The sequence below is a fragment of the Melospiza georgiana genome, chromosome 28, assembly GCF_028018845.1.
Source record: "Melospiza georgiana isolate bMelGeo1 chromosome 28, bMelGeo1.pri, whole genome shotgun sequence".
NCBI lineage: Eukaryota > Metazoa > Chordata > Aves > Passeriformes > Passerellidae > Melospiza > Melospiza georgiana.
In genome coordinates, this window is record NC_080457.1 from 3,350,082 (window position 1) to 3,367,689 (window position 17,608).

A 17,608-nucleotide genomic window follows, 5' to 3' on the forward strand; every position below is an offset into this window, starting at 1 on the left:
GAAGGAGAAAAAGAAGAAGAAGAGGGATCAGCCTCCACCCTAAAACCTCCATCTTGCTCTATATTTATTCCTATATTCTAAACCCTTAAACTCCAAGTTTTCCACCCTGTGATGAATGCATCTAATAAACTTTTTATTTTTATTTACCAAAAATGCATTTTGTTTATCGCACTGCCTCTCTCATTTCAGCTGGAATTGTTTTTTCCTGCAAATTGCTATGAAAAATTAAAGATTCACAGAGAGAAAGCTTTTTAGGCCTGACTGTTGGGAACAAAATCTCCTACAGTACCCAGAGTGTTCCTGTGTGCTGCATGTGATTCCAAAGAAAGATGAGCAATTTACTTACATGAACTAATTAGTATTTAGCTTTGTGATATGAAAATAAGGTATTGCTCTGATGACATTTAAAATCAGTGAAAAATCTTATTTTGACATCATTATCTGACTGTGGTGTTTCTCCATTTCTTTGCTCATGACACAGTCTTTCTTGTAGTACATTTAAAATCTCGTGGTAAATATTTTCTGGTGAACACAATAGATCTAATGGTTTAACATTTAGAATCCAGTGGTAAATGTTTTCTGGTGAACTCAATAAATCTAATGATTTTACATTTAAGATCTAGTGGTAAATATTTTCTAGTGAACTCAATAATATAATTATTATTAATTATAATCTAATAATCTAATGATTTTACATTTAAAATCTAGTGTTAAATGTGTTCTGGTGAACTCTATAATCTCATGGATTTACATTTAAAATCTAATGCTAAATGTTTTCTGGTGAACTCAATAAATCTAATGGTTTTACATTTAAAATCTAGTGCTAAATATTTTCTGGTCAACTCAGTAAATCTAATGGTTAACACTTAAAATATAGTAGTAAATGTTTTCTGGTGAACTCAATAATCTAATAATTTAATGGTTTAACACTTAAAATCTAGTGCTAAATGTTTTTTGGTGAACTCAATAAATCTAGTGATAAATGTTTTCTAGTGAACTCAATAATCTAATGATTTTACATTTAAAATCTAGTGGTAAATTTTTTCTGGTGAACTCCATAATCTAATAATCTAATGGTTTAACATGTAAAATTTAGTGGTAAATGTTTTCCGGTCAACTCCATAAATCTAATGGTTTTACATTTAAATTCTAGTGGTAAATGTTTTCTGGTAAACTCAATAAATCTAATAATCTAAAGGTTTTACATTAAAAAACTAGTGGTAAATGTTTTCTGGTGAACTCCATAAATCTAATGGTTTTACATTTAAAATCTCACGATGTTTTTTGGTGAGCTCAATAATCTAATAATATAATGGTTTTACATTTAAAAGCTAGGGCTAAATATTTTCTGGTGAACTCAATAATTTAATTCTCCCCAGAAATACTGGTTGATTAGGCTTGCATGTATTTTTTGTTTTACAGAACATAAATAACTGGTCCCGGCAGCAAGATAAGATGCAATTCCTTGAGCTGCAGGAAGGACACAGCAAGTGAGTGACAGCAGCAAACCCGTGAGACTGGGGGAGAAAACTTTAATTTATTTGTCCAGCATGCACATGGAAAGGCCCTTCCCTCCTGTTTGGGTGATGATAAATGACAAGATGTGACAGTTATTAATTAAACTGCCTGGCGTGGCAATGTACATGATGATAAGGGCTAAGAAATGTGCAGCATTCCTCCTTCCCCATCCTGAGAATGAGGCCCCTGCACTGTTCTCTGGCACAGCAGAGACTGGAATAAAGCAGCAATATTCCACCACGAGCTCCTAGTAACTGAACCCAGGGCCCTAAAAATTGAAATTCTCCCTTGTGTGATGTGCAGTAATTAAACTTCAGCATTCTTTCTGCAGGAAATGTTTCTCCTGTGTTGTTCCCACAGATTGTGCTACAAGAACAATTCCAGCCCCATGAACTGTTAACCAATTATGAAGGGATTTTCTCAGTCTGCTTTAACTGAGGATCAAAGACAAATCCCATTTTTTTTTTTTTCTTGCCAGATATTGTAATTTAGGACAGAGAACACCAAGCTTTGGTCAGTCCAACAAAATGGACTCAGTAACTCAGATCCATTTAAACTTTTCTGATTTGCCTTACCAATATTCCAACTGCTTTTCTTCCTTAACATATTACCACAAAATTCCAATATATTCATCCTGTTCTATTTCCATTTATTTCACATCTATATCCTAGATAAATATCCTTTATATCTATATATATCTATCTATATCCTCTATATATCCGTATATAAATCCTATATATCCTTTATATCCTTTATATATGTACTTTTAATATATATACTATATATCTATATCTATATCTATATCTATATCTATATCTATATCTATATCTATATCTATATCTATATCTATATATATATCTCCATTATGTATGTGCTTCTTGGAGCTAAGGATGTCTCTATACTGCCCAGTAACTCAGAGTGAAATTTTTGAAAATTAACTAATTTTAAACTGCCATCAGCTGCAGGTGTGAAGAATTCTTCTGCTATTACTGCTAAATATGTTTATTCTGGCTGATTAGTATGGCTTTTTTGGCCTTTCATACATAAAAGATCTTTTTTTAAACTGCATCAATGCAATCTGGGCAAATACTGTATTAAGAGCTAGATATTAAAAATCAGTACAGCTCCACAGAAACCCATATCAATTGCACTTATCTCTTGGCCATGAATTTCTTTACTTATGGGAGGGTTTTTTGGGTTTGTTTGGGTTTTTAATTTTTTTAGTTTTTGTTTGTTTTGTTTTGCCTTTTTGCCTTTTTTTTGTTTTGGTTTGGTTTTTTTTTTTTAGTTTTCTGGACCAGCCTTTCACCAGACTTCTGTGTGAGGTCTCCCTGAAGAGCCAGGTCTAAATAAATTTTACCATAACTGCCATTTCCCTAAAGACCACCCATAAAAACCATTTGCATGAATACCCTGTGCCATTCCACCTTCACTCTACGTATATATTAAAATTTATATTTCCACTTTTTGCAGAGAAACACAAATAAATTCAAGATCTTTTTCCATGTCTATACATACCACACACTTCAAAAATAATAGTGGTGTTTTTTCAGTAAATACAGGCTGATGGCTCTGCTGACCAAACCAGAATTACAGATTTGAGGGCTGTGTAGCTTAAAAGTAAATTGGATGTGGGCTGAGTTTATTGCTCACATGCAAACTGCCAGCTCAGCCTGTGCTCCAAACCAGCAGCACACATCCAGTCAAATTAGCAGAAGTTGGTTTTAAAAGTGAGAGTTTTCTCCTAAAATTAGGAGACTTTGGCCCCTTTGGGGTTCCAAACCCCTCAAAATAATAAAGAATCCTCACAGACACACAGAACTCCAAATAGAAGAAAGGGATCTGACTGAGGGTGTGATGCTTGTATTCAGAAATTATGTCATATTCACTTTCTCCTGTCAGTGGACAGGAGAATATTTGAATATTTGCATTTATTAGCACTTTTCCATTGAATATTTACATTTATTAACACTTTTATTTCCACAAAGTGCTGCAAGGGCAGGTCCAATCCTTATGACTGATTGTGAGTTCTCAATGCCATATTAGAGATGGTACTAAAAAAAACCCAACAAAACAGTTCTAGAGAAAAATACATTTCCCAATGGGCCCATTTTTGACTCCTGGGAGGACTCTGGACACTTCTGATTTAAAGATTAATTTATTTGGAAGCCTAATACTAATTGGTGATCAGTCTTAAGTACATATTTTCTATGTCATTGTTTGTCCTCTTCCTCCCCTGAATAATTTCCTGATTTGCACCACTTTTGTTTCTAGACCTGCAGAAACTCAACATGAGTGAGAAGTTTCTGGTTTTGAGCGCTACCCTTAATCTGAAGAGCAATTTTAGGAGAAAACTATCACTTTTAAAACTTAACTTCTCCTGCTAATTTAACTAGGGGGAAAAAAAATAAGGCCCTGCAAATAGCAAAACTCTCCAAATGGGGAAGTAATTACCTTAAATTAAACCTTATTTCTGGTTATAAAAAAAACCCCAACAAAACAACAAAACCAACAACCACCCAATTCTAAAAGCATGTTGGGCAGGCTGGAAGCATTAGAGTTAAATAGAGTTTAGAGTGAAAGGGAAGGAAAGAGACAGGAGGAAGGAAGGAAGAAGAGATTAGAGAAATTGAGAGATGGAAATAGTCTCAGAGGAGCCACCGTGTCCCAAAACCTCCCCTAGGGGAAGTTTTTACACCAAAGAATCTGGAGGTCTGAATGAAGAATGACATCACTTATTTATTTAGCCAGAGCTGAGCTGTTTTCTTAATTAAAATAACCTCATGCTGCAAGCATTAAATTGTTGGGGGAGTGATAATGATGTCTGGTTAATTTAGGAGCTTGATAACCATGAAATAAATACCCTGTTATGGCTTGGTTTGAGAGTATATTTAATTTGCCTGGAAAGCCATGAGCTAGAAAGCTTCAGCCTTAGGGTTGATGCTCCAAATATCCTGGGGTGGGAGTTTAATTTGATGCATGGTTTTGGATTTTTAGATCACCCAAGGTTTGGGGCACAGGACTCAGTCAAGGATTTGGGGTACTTTGAGATGGAAATTATTATATTACCTTTTGAGATGAAAATGATGACATTACCCTTTGAGATGAAAATGATGGTATTACCCTTCTGGACACCAAGAACAGAGCAATGTGTTCTTTCTTCATCAGAAAATTCACAATTTCCATCTCAAGTTGAGTTCCCAAGTGGCATAACAGGCCCACTGGAATCAGCTGTAATCTAAGTGGCCAATATGGGTAAAAAAAAAAAATATTATTCCCTTTACACACTCACCTGTGGGGGCTAAAATGGATGTTTGTGGCTTCAGGAGAACTTGGAGCACATTTCCAACACCTAAATGGGGTCTAGAGGAACCACGGACAGGCCTCTGCAGCAGGGAGCCAGGGGCAATGGTTTTAAACTGGAAAAAGTTCAGATTTAGGAAGAAATTCTTCATTGTGAGGGTGGTGAGGCACTGGGAGAGGTTGCCCAGAGAAGCTGTGGATGCTTCATCCATGAAGTGTTCAATTTGTCTGTACACTGCAATGTGGTAAAGATGAGATGTTTAAAAAGTTCTCTTTGTGTCTGTTTTATACTTCATAATTAACAGGGCATGTGCTTGATGAGTTCAATTTCTCTGTACACTGCAATGTGCTAAAGGTGAGGTGTTTTAAACGTTCTCTTTGCATTTGTTATACTTTTATTTCATAATTAACAGGGCTGATGAGTTTTGCCTCTATTCAGGTTTCACTGATTAGTTTTTTACCCTCTTTTTACAGTAAGTAGTTGTTCTCATAGAAGAACAGTGGAAGCTTTAAGGATTGAAAGAAATAACCAGTTCAGCAGCATCAGAAATGCTTAAGAGAGAGAAAAATCAGCAATACTTCCTCCCTTTGGTCTTGAGACACTCTGTGTGTTCTACTCTACTCAGATTAAAATTCATTTTGGTGAATAATATAAAAAAAATACACATTACTAATGCAAACAAGGCATCATAAGCCTTGTCCATGGAACTTTGCTGCTTGATTCTCCAAAATTCAGTGATAAAACCTCTTTCCACAGCTCTGGAAAGAGAAATGTCAATGCCTTGAAAACAACCTGGAGTTGAATTTTCCTTTTGGTGGCTCTGCAGGGAGCAGCTGCAGTTTTGTGCAGCTAAATGACACTGGCTGCGTGTGCTGCAAGTTCTGCAGTTTGTGCTGCCTTGATTTCAAATGCTGAGTTCTTTTAGAAGTTATTTTAGAGTTATTTTAGAATGGATTTCCATCGCTGGCCTGTCAAGGGGAGTTCCACTTTATCAAATTTCAGGTTCACAGCATGTTCAACCCAAACTCCAGCTGCATATAAATGTGTTTTATGATAGTTGAAAGCTTTTGAGGCTGTTTATTATAGAAAAGCTGTTCTGTGTGCCCATATGCTGCACTAATTTGAGTGAAACAAGCTAATTATAAGTTGATGTCATATGGCTAAAAAAAATTACATGTTTATGCCTTGTGTATTTCACAATGCTGATTTTCTCAACCACATTGCAGAACACACATGGGATGTGTTTTCTGGGCCTAGGACCTCACTGGGTAAGGTTATGCTCTTTATTGTTCAATTTCTAATTAAAATGTTGAACTTTGTGCAAAAGCTTTGGGGCCGTGTGGATACCAGCAGGGTCCTTCTTCTGCTGGTAGGTTTATTTTTCATTTTTAAATTTTTAAAATTTTTTCTTTTTAATTTTTTTTCTTTTTTTTTTTTTCATTTTTTATTTCATTACAGCAGGATTCTACTTTTGACAGAAAAAAAAAAATGAAGTGAGCACGGTGACTATTTTAAGCCAGTGAGTGCATTGTAGAGAATGTGCCACAGTCTACACAAATTGTTGGAAATAAAAATGGGCTGGAAAAGCAAAGATTTGGAGGAATCATGGATTCTGTCTGAAACAAGTGACTTGATTTCTTTTCTGGGTAAAAGTAGTGACCTGTTACTGCTGATACACCTAAATAATGCACAATTGTGCTGCTTTATTGCAAAAGTGACAATGAAGACATTCACTTTCATTTGAAGAATTTACAATTCCAAAGAAAAATTATCTAATTTAATAATCTAATCTCAAATCTGCTTTTGTAGAAGAAGCACAAAGCAGATCACTGTCCATTCTTTGAAAAGAAATGAAAACGTGTAATTTTGTGTAAAGGAGAAAGTCAAATTTCCTCCAAACCCACGGTTAGGGATGCTTTCTCCTCTGAAATGATGCACAGCAATATTGGAGGTTAAAAAATAGAGGGTGATTGCAAAAATAAATAAATAAATAAATAAACAATCCCAAATTCTCTGAAAAGAATCCATATGGATGTGGTGGTGGAGGAGAATGTGGCATTCCACCTCTGTAACATCCTATATTTTGATTTTTTCAGCTGTTAGCAAGACACTGTTTCCAGTTCCTCTCCTGATAAAATAAATTGCAAAAGTGCTGGCTGGAGGTGAGTGTTCCAGGAGAAAAATTACAGAAAATCAGTCATTTCTGCAGTGCTCCTCTCATCCACCTTTACCCTGAGCTAAAACCAGTGAGAACTCACTGCAGACAGGATGGATTTCGAGAGGAAATACAGCATAAAAGGATTCTTCACCCTCTGGGGTCCTTGTAAAAGCTTTTATGGCTTGCAAAGAATGAATCCTTACATTGTGAGCCAGGAAAATGCAAGATCTGAGTGGCAGTTTGACAGCAGGAAGCATTGACACTTTTTGAACAAGAACTGTGTGGGACAATGTGGTTTTTGGGGTAGGAATCTGTTTTTTGGGGTAGGAATATGATTTTTGGGGTAGGAATATGTTTTTTGGGGTAGGAATATGTTTTTTTGGGGGTAGGAATATGATTTTTTGGGGTAGGAAGATCTCTTCTAGGTGAAATATTTGGGACAAAGACAATCCTGGTCCACCTGCATCAGGCCTGATGCTTCTGAACTGCCTGGAACCCAGGGGGGAGTCAGAGATGAAGTCTCTCTCACTGGCATTGATCACAATCCATATTTAAAAACCAACATTTCATTGATTTTAGATGCTTGAGAGACTGGAACAGCTTTCCAGGGAGCTGAACTGTTTTTCTCACTTCAGCACTGCTTGCAGGGCTCAAACTGAATTCTGAAATTCAAGGCTCAAATTCATGAAGGCAAAGGTAAGTTTGGAAAATGTCGTTGCAGTTGTGACAATGCTTTACTTTGAGTTTTTATGTGTTTTTTTATTATTTACTTTGGGGTTTTATGTGGTTTTTTTTATGGTTTACTTTGGGTTTTTATGCAGGGCTTTATTTTTTCCCCCCAGTCAAATCAGCAGGAGAAGTTAGTTTTAAAAGTGGTATTTTCTCCCAAAATTCTTCTTTATGTATCAAGTCATAGTGAGGAAAGGACAATTTATATACCGGTTTAAATTGAAAAAGCTGCTCATTTTACATCTGCATTGAAAGATCTGCCTGCCGTGTGCAGCCCAAGCTCAGTTTTCTCTGATTTTATTGAAAAAATGATTCTTAAAGACTCAATGAAAACAAGCATAGCTCTACAATACCAAAGTGTAAAAGATTTTAATTGTTGCTTGGCAGCCCTTGCAAAGGGGGATTCCACACCGGTTTTCTTTCTTTCTTTTTTCAATGAAGGAAATCTGAAGCAATCAGATTTCAACCAAGATCTCTTGATTGAGATCTCTTGAGTTCACAGATTTATTGTTTTCTTTGGTGGCTTTATCCAGTTGTGGCCACACAAATCAGGGAATGTCCGGGGGGAGCAGAAATGAGAACATGGAAATAATTCTGAGCTGCTCATGTGCCCAGGAAGGATTTTTCCACGAGAAACATCCTGTACCAGAGCAAGGAGCTCCAAGGTGGAGTTTCTTTAGGGGTGTGTAGGTTGGTAGAATTAAGGATTTCAATTTTAATCCCAGAAAATGGACTTGACACCCTGACTGTTCTGTGAATCCCTGGCTTTGCAGGAAATCAGCTTTATGCTGTAGCTGGAAATCAATGAGTCTTTCTAGAATTAATCATCGTTTCTACTTTATTAACAATTTATTTAAAATTAAAAATAACAGACTAATATTTTTAAAGCAGTATTACTTCTCGTTCTCTACAAGTTGAAACATTGCATAAATAATTTTCTGGAAAAAAATAAATACATAATTCACTCTCTGAAATGGTATCTTTTGTCCCTAGGTTCTGGTCTCACATAAAACAACTGAAAAATCTATCAACATTTCAAATTTCCACATTTATATTATTTCAGCATAAATTCTACAGGATGTATACAGCATTTGACAATTCACTTTCTAACAATATCCTTTAATGTAAAAACATAAACATTACTCTGAGTGTTGAGAAGCTAAGCAAAGGAAAATTGCTGCCAAACTAAAGAAAAAACAAAGTTGCATATCCTAAAGACTTTTCTAGAGGAATTCATGACTTAGCAGAGGCTCACTTTTAATGCAGAAGCACCACCTCACTCCCAGAGCTGGGTTTGCACAGTTTTACTGCTACAGAGTGTGTGGCCACATAATCCAACCTCTACAGAACAGAAAATGTAAATGGATGTGTCTAAGCTGATATTAAAGTCAAACATGTTCTAGGAAATAAGGAATAATCACTATATTCTATGTTAGGCTATGGATAATGTTAGCTGCTTACAGGACAAACATCAGTGAGCTTATCTGGTTTGGAGGGAGCATCTTGTTCATAAATCTGCTCCGCTCCAATTCCAGGAGAATTTGTTGAATTGTCCCTAAAACAAATCATTGTTCCCAAATCAATATGGTTCTAGTCGCCAGTTTTGAACTTGTCAACCCCATAATCTTCTAATTAAAAATATGAGATGGATTTGTCACACTTTTACTTCTGTTTTGAGAACATTAATGTCACATTTCGGTTCGAGAGGCAACACCTGGTGCACGAGGACATCTGGTAATGTGCTCATTTCCCAACAATTTGACTTCATCCACCAGAACCTGAAATCCCTGCTGCCCCAAACCTTCTAGGGCTCCTTCAGAGACTCTCCTGGTGCTTTCATAACTGCAGCCTTGTCCTGCATCCTGGTCTGGGGAACGGATTCCAAGATTCTATTCCTGTAAATGTTCCCTTTGGAATAAAGCAAAATGTGGCTGTGCCCACACCAGCTTCGCTCTCCTCTGCCTCCCTGCTCCTCCAGGACACACAAACTGCCATGCACCTCCTGTCACCCTGATTTTTCTGATGAACTCAACAAATCTCATGGTTTTACATTTAAAATCTAGCGCTAAATGTGTTCTGGTGACTCAATAATCTAATAATCGAATGGTTTTACATTTAAAATCTAACGCTAAATATTTTCCGGTGAACTCAGGGATTTAATTCTCCCCAGCAATACTGGTTGATTATCCACAAGGCTTGCAGTATTTTTGTTTTACAGGGCATAAACAACTGCCCAGTGCTGGCAGCAAGACAAGATGCAATTCTTTGAGCTGCAGGCAGGACAACACAAGTGAGTGACAGCAGCAAACCCGTGAGACTGGGGGAGAAAACTTTAATTTATTTGTCCAGCATGCACATGGAAGGGTCCTTCTCTCCTGAAAAACCTCACATTTAAGTTTTTCTAAGCTTTCTGATGTTTACATTCTTGTAACAAATTTCCTCATATGCTTTATGTAAATGAATCATTGTTTTGCATTCTTTTCTGGAGGAGGAGAAATTTGACAGACTGTTGGTTTGTCCAGTGTCAGTGGAGAGGTGGCACTGTCACCCTCCAATCCACTGTCACTTTTGGAAATCTATAAATGCTGGAGCCAGAAATTAAAAATTCTCTTTTTGCCTTGAGAGAGCTGCGTGTTATTTCGTGTCCTGTAGTGACAGGTGCCTCCAGCTGAATTTATCTCATTCTTTATCACACATAAGTGCTACAATCTGACCCATTTTTTGCCTATTTGACCCAGCTCAGCAGAAGGAATTGGAACCTTCTGCAGTCAGAGCATCATGGTGTGACCTCCGAGTGCCTTTTGATGGTTCAGCAAACATCTGGAGCTGCTGGTCTGTGTCGCCCAGTGCCACTGGCACATTTTCTGAAAAATCCCTTCGCCAGGATTTCTTCTCCTGGGAAGATGAGAAGCCTCAGAGAAAAGTGAAAACAATATTATCTCATTTGCTTCTCCCTGTTTTGCTGCTTTGGAATTGTTTACCAACAGGTTTGATTGGCTTCATGTGAATTGTTTTTACTTAATGACCAATCACCACCAGCTGTGTCGGACTCTGAGGAGTCAGCCACGACTTTTTCATCATCATTCTTGTCAAGCCTTCTGGCTGTATCCTTTCTCTTAGTTTTAGTATATTCTTTTAATACAATATAATACCATAAAATAATAAATCAGCCTTCTGAGAACATGGGAGGCAGATTCTCACCTCATCCCGGGCACCTCACAAACTCAACAACCCAGAGCCACCTCCATCCATCCTTCCATCCACCCATCCATCCATCCACCCTTCCCTCCTAATAGGCATTTTCCAGCTCGTGCTGGTTGGATTTGCCGCTCCTGGCTCTGGCCAGATGCGCTTTCTTGTTCTTCTGGGGCCGGGGCACGTCCTTGCCGAAGTCCTTGAGCTCGGACTGGTTGTGGTAGCGGGTGTAGCGCTTGCACTTGCAGGCCGTGGCCGCCCGGAATTTGTAAGTCCGCGTCTCCTGCTGGGGACAGGCCATGAGGACGCGCTGGGTGCGGCTGTGCGCGGGGATGCAGCGGAAATCGGGCGCGTTCTGCCGCCACCACTTGCCGCGGCCGATGGAGTTGGGCAGCAGGTGCGAGGGCTCGCACTGGCCCGAGCACAGCAGCTCCTTCACCGGCTTCAGGCTGCGGCACGGCCCGTCCGTCAGGAACCGCGTGGTGCGAACCTCCCGGCAGCTGAAGGCGGCATCTGCGGACAGGGAACGCGTTACTGCCTCGGCTGCCTCCCTGCAGGCCTGCTCTTCCCTTCAGCCCTGCTCTTCCCTTCAGCCCTGCTCTTCCCTTCCTCTAATCCTTCATTTCTGCTCCCTCCCGCGGTCCTGTTCCTGCCTTCCTCTAATCCTCCATTTCTGCTCCCTCCCTGCAGTCCTGTTCCTGCCTTCCTCCAGTCCTTCAGTCCTGTTCCTGCCTTCCTCCAGTCCTTCAGCCCTGCTCTTCCCTTCCTCTAATCCTTCATTTCTGCTCCTCCCTGCAGTCCTGTTCCTGCCTTCCTCTAATCCTTCATTTCTGCTCCTCCCTTCAGTCCTGTTCCTGCCTTCCTCCAGTCCTTCAGTCCTGTTCCTGCCTTCCTGTAATCCTTCATTTCTGCTCTTCCCTTCAACCCTGCTCTTCCCTTCCTCTAATCCTTCAGTCCTGCTCCTCCCTTTCTTCAGTCCTGCCTCTGCCTTCCTCTAATCCTTCATTTCTGCTCCCTCCCTGCAGTCCTGTTCCTGCCTTCCTCTAATCCTTCAGTCCTGCCTCTGCCTTCCTCTAATCCTTCATTTCTGCTCCCTCCCTGCAGTCCTGTTCCTGCCTTCCTCTAATCCTTCAGTCCTGTTCCTGCCTTCCTCCAGTCCTTCAGTCCTGTTCCTGCCTTCCTCTAATCCTTCATTTCTGCTCCTCCCTTCAGTCCTGTTCCTGCCTTCCTCTAATCCTTCATTTCTGCTCCCTCCTTGCAGTCCTGTTCCTGCCTTCCTCTAATCCTTCAGCCCTCCTCTTCCCTCCCTTCAGTCCTGCTCCTTCATTCCTGTAATCCTTCATTTCTGCTTCTCCCTTCAATCCTGCTCTTCCCTTCTAATCCTGCTCCTCTCTAGAGTCCTGCTCTTCCCTTCAGTCCTGTTCTTTCAGCCCTGCTCTTCCCTGCATTCCTGCTCTTCCCTTCCTCTAATCCTTCAGCCCTCCTCTTCCCTTCCTTCAGTCCTGCTCTTCTCTAAAGTCCTCCTCCCTTCAGTCCTGCTCTTTTCTGTCAGTCCTGTAATCCTTCATGCCTGCTCTTCCCTTCAGTCCTGCAATCCTTCATTCCTGCTCCTCGCTTCCTTCAGTGCTGCTCCTTCATTCCTGTAATCTAATCATTCATTTCTGCTCCTCCCTTCAGTCCTGTTCTTTCAGTCCTGATCTTCCCTGCTTTCCTGCTCTTCCCTTCCTCTAATCCTTCAGCCCTCCTCTTCCCTTCCTTCAGTCCTGCTCTTCCCTAAAGTCCTTCTCCTCCTTTCAGTCCTGCTCTTCCCTTCAGTCCTGCTCCTTGCTTCCTTCAGTCCTGTAATCCTTCATTTCTGCTCCTCCCTTCAGTCCCGCTCTTCCCTTCAGTCTGTTCTTTCAGTCCTGCTCTTCCCTGCTTTCCTGCTCTTTCCTTCCGTCAGTCCTGTAATCCTTCATGCCTGCTTCTCCCTTCCTTCAGTCCTGCTCCTTCATTCCTGTGATCCTTCATTTCTGCTCTTCCCTTCAATCCTGCTCTTCTCTTCTAATCCTGCTCTTCCCTTCCTGTAATCCTTCATCCCTGTTCCTTCCTTCATTCCTGTTCTTTCATTCCTGCAATCCTTCAGTCCTGTTCTTTCCTTCAGTCCTGTTCTTCCCTTCATTCTGGGCTCTTTCCCTGCCAGAAAGCACCTAAATCTACACCAAACCCTACACCAAACCCAAACCCTACACCAAACCCAAACCCCCCATGCCCTGGCTGCCTGAGCTGCCAGTAGGAAGGAGGAACAATTTGGGGAACAAATGTGTTTTTAAGGGTTTATTTTACTTCTCACTATCCTCCTCTGATTTTGGTAGTAATAAAGTCAGTCTGTACCTCTAAGCCAAGCCTGTTTTGCCCTCAACCTCCAAACCTCCAGCTCAGTTTCTCTCACTCTCTCACCAAGTGCTATAATCTGACAGATTTTTTTGTTGGTTTTTCTCTCCTCTGCCCAGCTGTGGCAGGGGAGGGTGAGTGAGTGGCTTTTGTGGGCCAGTGTCAAAGCACAAGATTTCCTGCAGCAGATCTCTCTCTGAGCCACACTTGAACAGCAGATTTGCAGGAGAAATACCTCAAAAAACTCACCCGTGCTGCTCCTGACTATTCAGCTACTCCAGCTGTAAAACCCTTGAGTAACAAAGTAGAAATTGGTGAAAAAAATCCACCAGACACTTTTCCTGTCAGTGATGTGCAGGGGGAAATGGAACAGCTGGGAATTTTTGGCAATATTCTCCTGGCTCCATTTAACTGTGGGCAACACCTTCCTCCACTGCTCTAGTTTAACTCTATTTACTTTAACTCTATTTACTCCAGATTTAAATTTTTTTTCCAATAAAAAAGAGTGTTTCTTAAGTGATTTTTTAGTTTGCATGATGTGTTCCAGGTTAGAGAAATCCCAGGTAAGAACAGCACTAAGGAATTCCCACTATTCAGGCAGCAGCTTTTCCAAATTTCCTGTTCTCTGTGGTAATTCCACATGTCCCACAAAACTCCCTGAGAGAGCTAAAGGCATCTTCTGGCTATTAGAACCTTTTTTCCTCTCCTTTTTCTCAATGGATAACTCTAGGCAAATGATGCATTAGAAAATAGAGGATTTCTTAGCATTAAGTATTTAGAAATTTTCCAGTTGTAGGAACATAAGTTTTCCCAAAAGTGGCTCTTTTCCCTTGTTTAATTGATTTGTTGGGAAGACACAAAATTTGATTTTTAAGTGCTTATCAAATAACTTCATCTAGAAGTTATTAATTTACATTAGTTATTCATCTACATTAATGTTCTTCTCTTGTCAAAAGGACAAAAAGGACAGATTTAACTCAGGAACACTGTTTATGGTGGAAGCCTTCAAAGTCAGCTCACAGAAGGCTGTGTCTGTTAGGCCCATTCTCCTCACTGTGTGCAAGGTTTAGTTCAGCAGAAGAGAATTCTGACCCTGAATTATTAGTGACACAACAGTATTTGGACAGACATTTTAATTTTTGTTTTTCCTGTGAAGTATAGAAACAGGATTTTCAGTGCTCAGATTTATATTTGTCAAATTACAGCTAGCAAAATTTCTTTTTTTTTTTTGATTTTGAAGGACTGCATTAATGAAATTAAGCAATCCTTGTGACAAAAACACTGGCAACTGAACCCCACATGCACTTCAGTAACACTCTCAAGTTCCCTAAGCAGTCAAGAAAATTATGTCTGTCTGTAAATAAATAAATGAGTGGAATAAGGTGCATTTTACCTCCATAAAGCACAGGCAGGTAAATATCCAAGCACTTGCCTCAGCTCTGTAGGTGATATTTGTGCATTTATGTCCTGTGAGTGTGCAGGTGCAAAATCCCTCATGGTCTGGTGCTTATGTTCCAGAAATGGCCACTTTGGATCATAATTTTGATTCCTTATGCTAAAAATCCCAAAATAAGTATACAAGACCATTGTGTATCTCAAACAGCTGCCCACTCTCCTTCAGTCTTTGATTGCTTAGCTTGCTGTGCTTTCCACTTGGAAAAATATGCACAAATCTGTGGGGCAGGTTCCCAGCTGATGGCAGAGTAGTAAGAAGTTAAAAAATGAAGGTGTTGAGATGAGATAAAAAAACCCAACCTGCTCTGCCCTGGTGGGACTGCCTGAGAGTGCTCTCCCTCTTAGGAATGTGAGAGACTTTTAAGGCCACACTCTCAAAAGCATTAATTAAAAAAAAAATTTAAAATATTGTTAACCCTCTGGTTTTAAATGCCCTAAAGGCAGCTGCAGCAGAAATTCCCAATTGCCTTCAAGCTGTCCCCAGAAAAATGAGGCTGACTCAGATCTGCAATGCCCAACAGTGGAAATTCTAAGTTTGATTTGTGCCTGTGCTGCTCTGTGCTTTGTGCTGTGTCTGGAGGACCAAACTTGCCCTGTTTTCCAGTGGAAAACTTTTTTAAATCCACATTTCTCTGTTTGGGGTTGGCTTTCCATCTCCTGTCTCTCCCCAAAAGGATGATGTCTTGCATCACTGCTAAAGTTAGACACTTGGTCGAGTGACAATGGATTTTGGAGCATTTTTGGCTGCTGGAACCTGGCTGAAGGTCTGTCAGTCAGGGAGCAGCAAATTTCTCTCATTTAGCTGAGCACAGCCTCAATGTGCACCTTTTGGTGTGATCTTAGCCACAGCTGGTGTGGATGCTCCTAAATTACAAATTTATATTATTGTCTCCACTGTCAACCCATTCCCCATCCTAATATTAAACAGGGAAAGAGAATTTGTGTTATTTCCTCACAAAACACAGAGAAGTGTTAAATAAAATCTACAGATATTTGTTTTTATCTACAGGTATTGATTTCTACAGGTTGGATGTTTTGGAGTTGTCTGCAGAGTAGCAATATTCAACAGAGAGCTGATGTTTGCATCAGTAAACTCCAATATATTCTTCCTAATGTTTATATTCATACTTTTTCAACAGCAGATGCAAATCCCTGTCACTTAAAGCAGCTGGGCCACACCTAAAAGTGTTAATAAACAAACATAGATGATCACAAGTTTTCTTTTACAAATTGCTATGATCCAAACAGAAATAATGACATTTTTCTTACCACTGAGGTCTGGAGTTTGTTGTATGTGTCTTCCTCCATGTTTTGCCTGGTTCATGGTGTTGTTGTTGCTGAAAGTCGGCTCCATTGGCGTTTCTGGATTTTCAGTGATCTCGGGAATGATTTCTGTAGCATCATTTTTAAACACCTGCCAGCCTTGCACAGAGCGAAGCGTGATTTGTGTCAGGACACAGACAGCACACACAGCCCAAGGGATCTGCATGGTCACAGATCAGCTTTTCAGCACCCTGACAGCCTCAGATCCTGGCCAAAGGCACATTATTCCCCTTTTTAAAATCCCTTTTAGAACCAAGCCAGCCAATGACTATACAAAGTGGGAAGGGCCAGACAACTCATTCATCTCAGCTTTTGTCAGTGTGAAATAAAATGGGTGTGTGGGGGTGGGTTAGTGACAATATTTTACAACTGTTATGCAAAAACTTCTCTCATCTACCTCATTTTTGAGCCTGGCAACAAAAGGTGATAGACAAGACTACAATGAATTGCAACCTGCCAAGCCTTTCTGCAGTTTTGCTCTGACAATGGTGTAATTAAAACCTGCTTCTGCCTCCATCCATATTTGAAACTTTGTCTTTTCCAAAGGTTTTCCAGACTTTTTACATTTTGCTGTTGTTATTCAGCAAGTTCCCTCTTCCCTTTGCTCAATGTTTAAAGTGAGTAAATCTAGAAAGTGTAGCTCAGTAATTCTGCTTTTCGGTCTCTGCAGGGAAATTATTAGGGTTTTTTTCCTCTCCTTTCCATAACAAGGAGCTTTTTTCCCCTCTCCTTTCCATAAAAAGGAGCTCCACATTTTGTTTCATGTTCTTCTAAGCATCATTTTCCTTACTTACATGTAGTAAATCTATTTTTGGCTTGGAGCTGAACTGAACAAGCCGTGAAGGACTCCAAGTCCTGAAGGAGCAGGGACTAAAGAAGGATTTTGGTATTATTTTGGTCAGACAGGAATAGCACCACGAGAGCCTTGTCCAAAGTGACATCAGAGCTGCAGAAAAGCAGGACAGGAGAGCAGAGCAGAGCTGAGTGCTGGCGATCACTGAGTCCTTGCTGCTTCTTTACTCCTCTGTTTAAATGCCCCCAAAGTTGGATGTATCCACCAAAGCTCAGTTTCTGTTAATTTTTCATGCAATATTTCCAAAAGCTGTTGTCTCTAGTGGGCCTGCACTGACAACAATCTCATTTAAAGTGATCAGCTGTCACATAAAAAAGAAAAATCTTCTTGATGTAGCTTCTCCCAAGCACTTAGACAATCTGTATTCACTCTTCTATACAAACCATTACTAACTATTGTATTTATCTGTATAACCCACATGGAGAAATAATACCAAAACAATGTCTGAATGAAGAAAACAGAAGATATATTTAGCTTGTGGCTTAAAACTTCTTGTCCATAAGAAGGAGGGCGGCCTAATAGATGCCAGGAATGAACCCAAATCTCAGCCATTCAGATTCCTTAGCTACAAAAACATTTTTTTCACACCCTGTAGCTGCTTGCCTGCTCACAGCCCTTCCTGCAGCAAAGCAGACATGCTCTGTGCTGCTTCCCGCCCCCAAAAATTTGATTTTTGTAGTTTTAATGAAGCACAGGAAAA

The 17,608-nt window shown here is 40.0% G+C and overlaps 1 protein-coding gene across 1 annotated transcript; it reads right to left on the reverse strand.

Annotated features, from left to right (window-relative positions):
- Positions 1-8,607: 8,607 nt before the first annotated feature.
- Positions 8,608-16,221, reverse strand: SOST (sclerostin). The gene is made up of 2 exons (XM_058041952.1): positions 16,002-16,221; positions 8,608-11,417 (listed from the first exon to the last, which is right to left on the reverse strand). The coding sequence occupies exons 1-2, from the start codon at positions 16,219-16,221 to the stop codon at positions 10,999-11,001; spliced, it is 639 nt and encodes a 212-aa protein (XP_057897935.1). The 3' UTR covers positions 8,608-10,998.
- Positions 16,222-17,608: the final 1,387 nt, after the last annotated feature.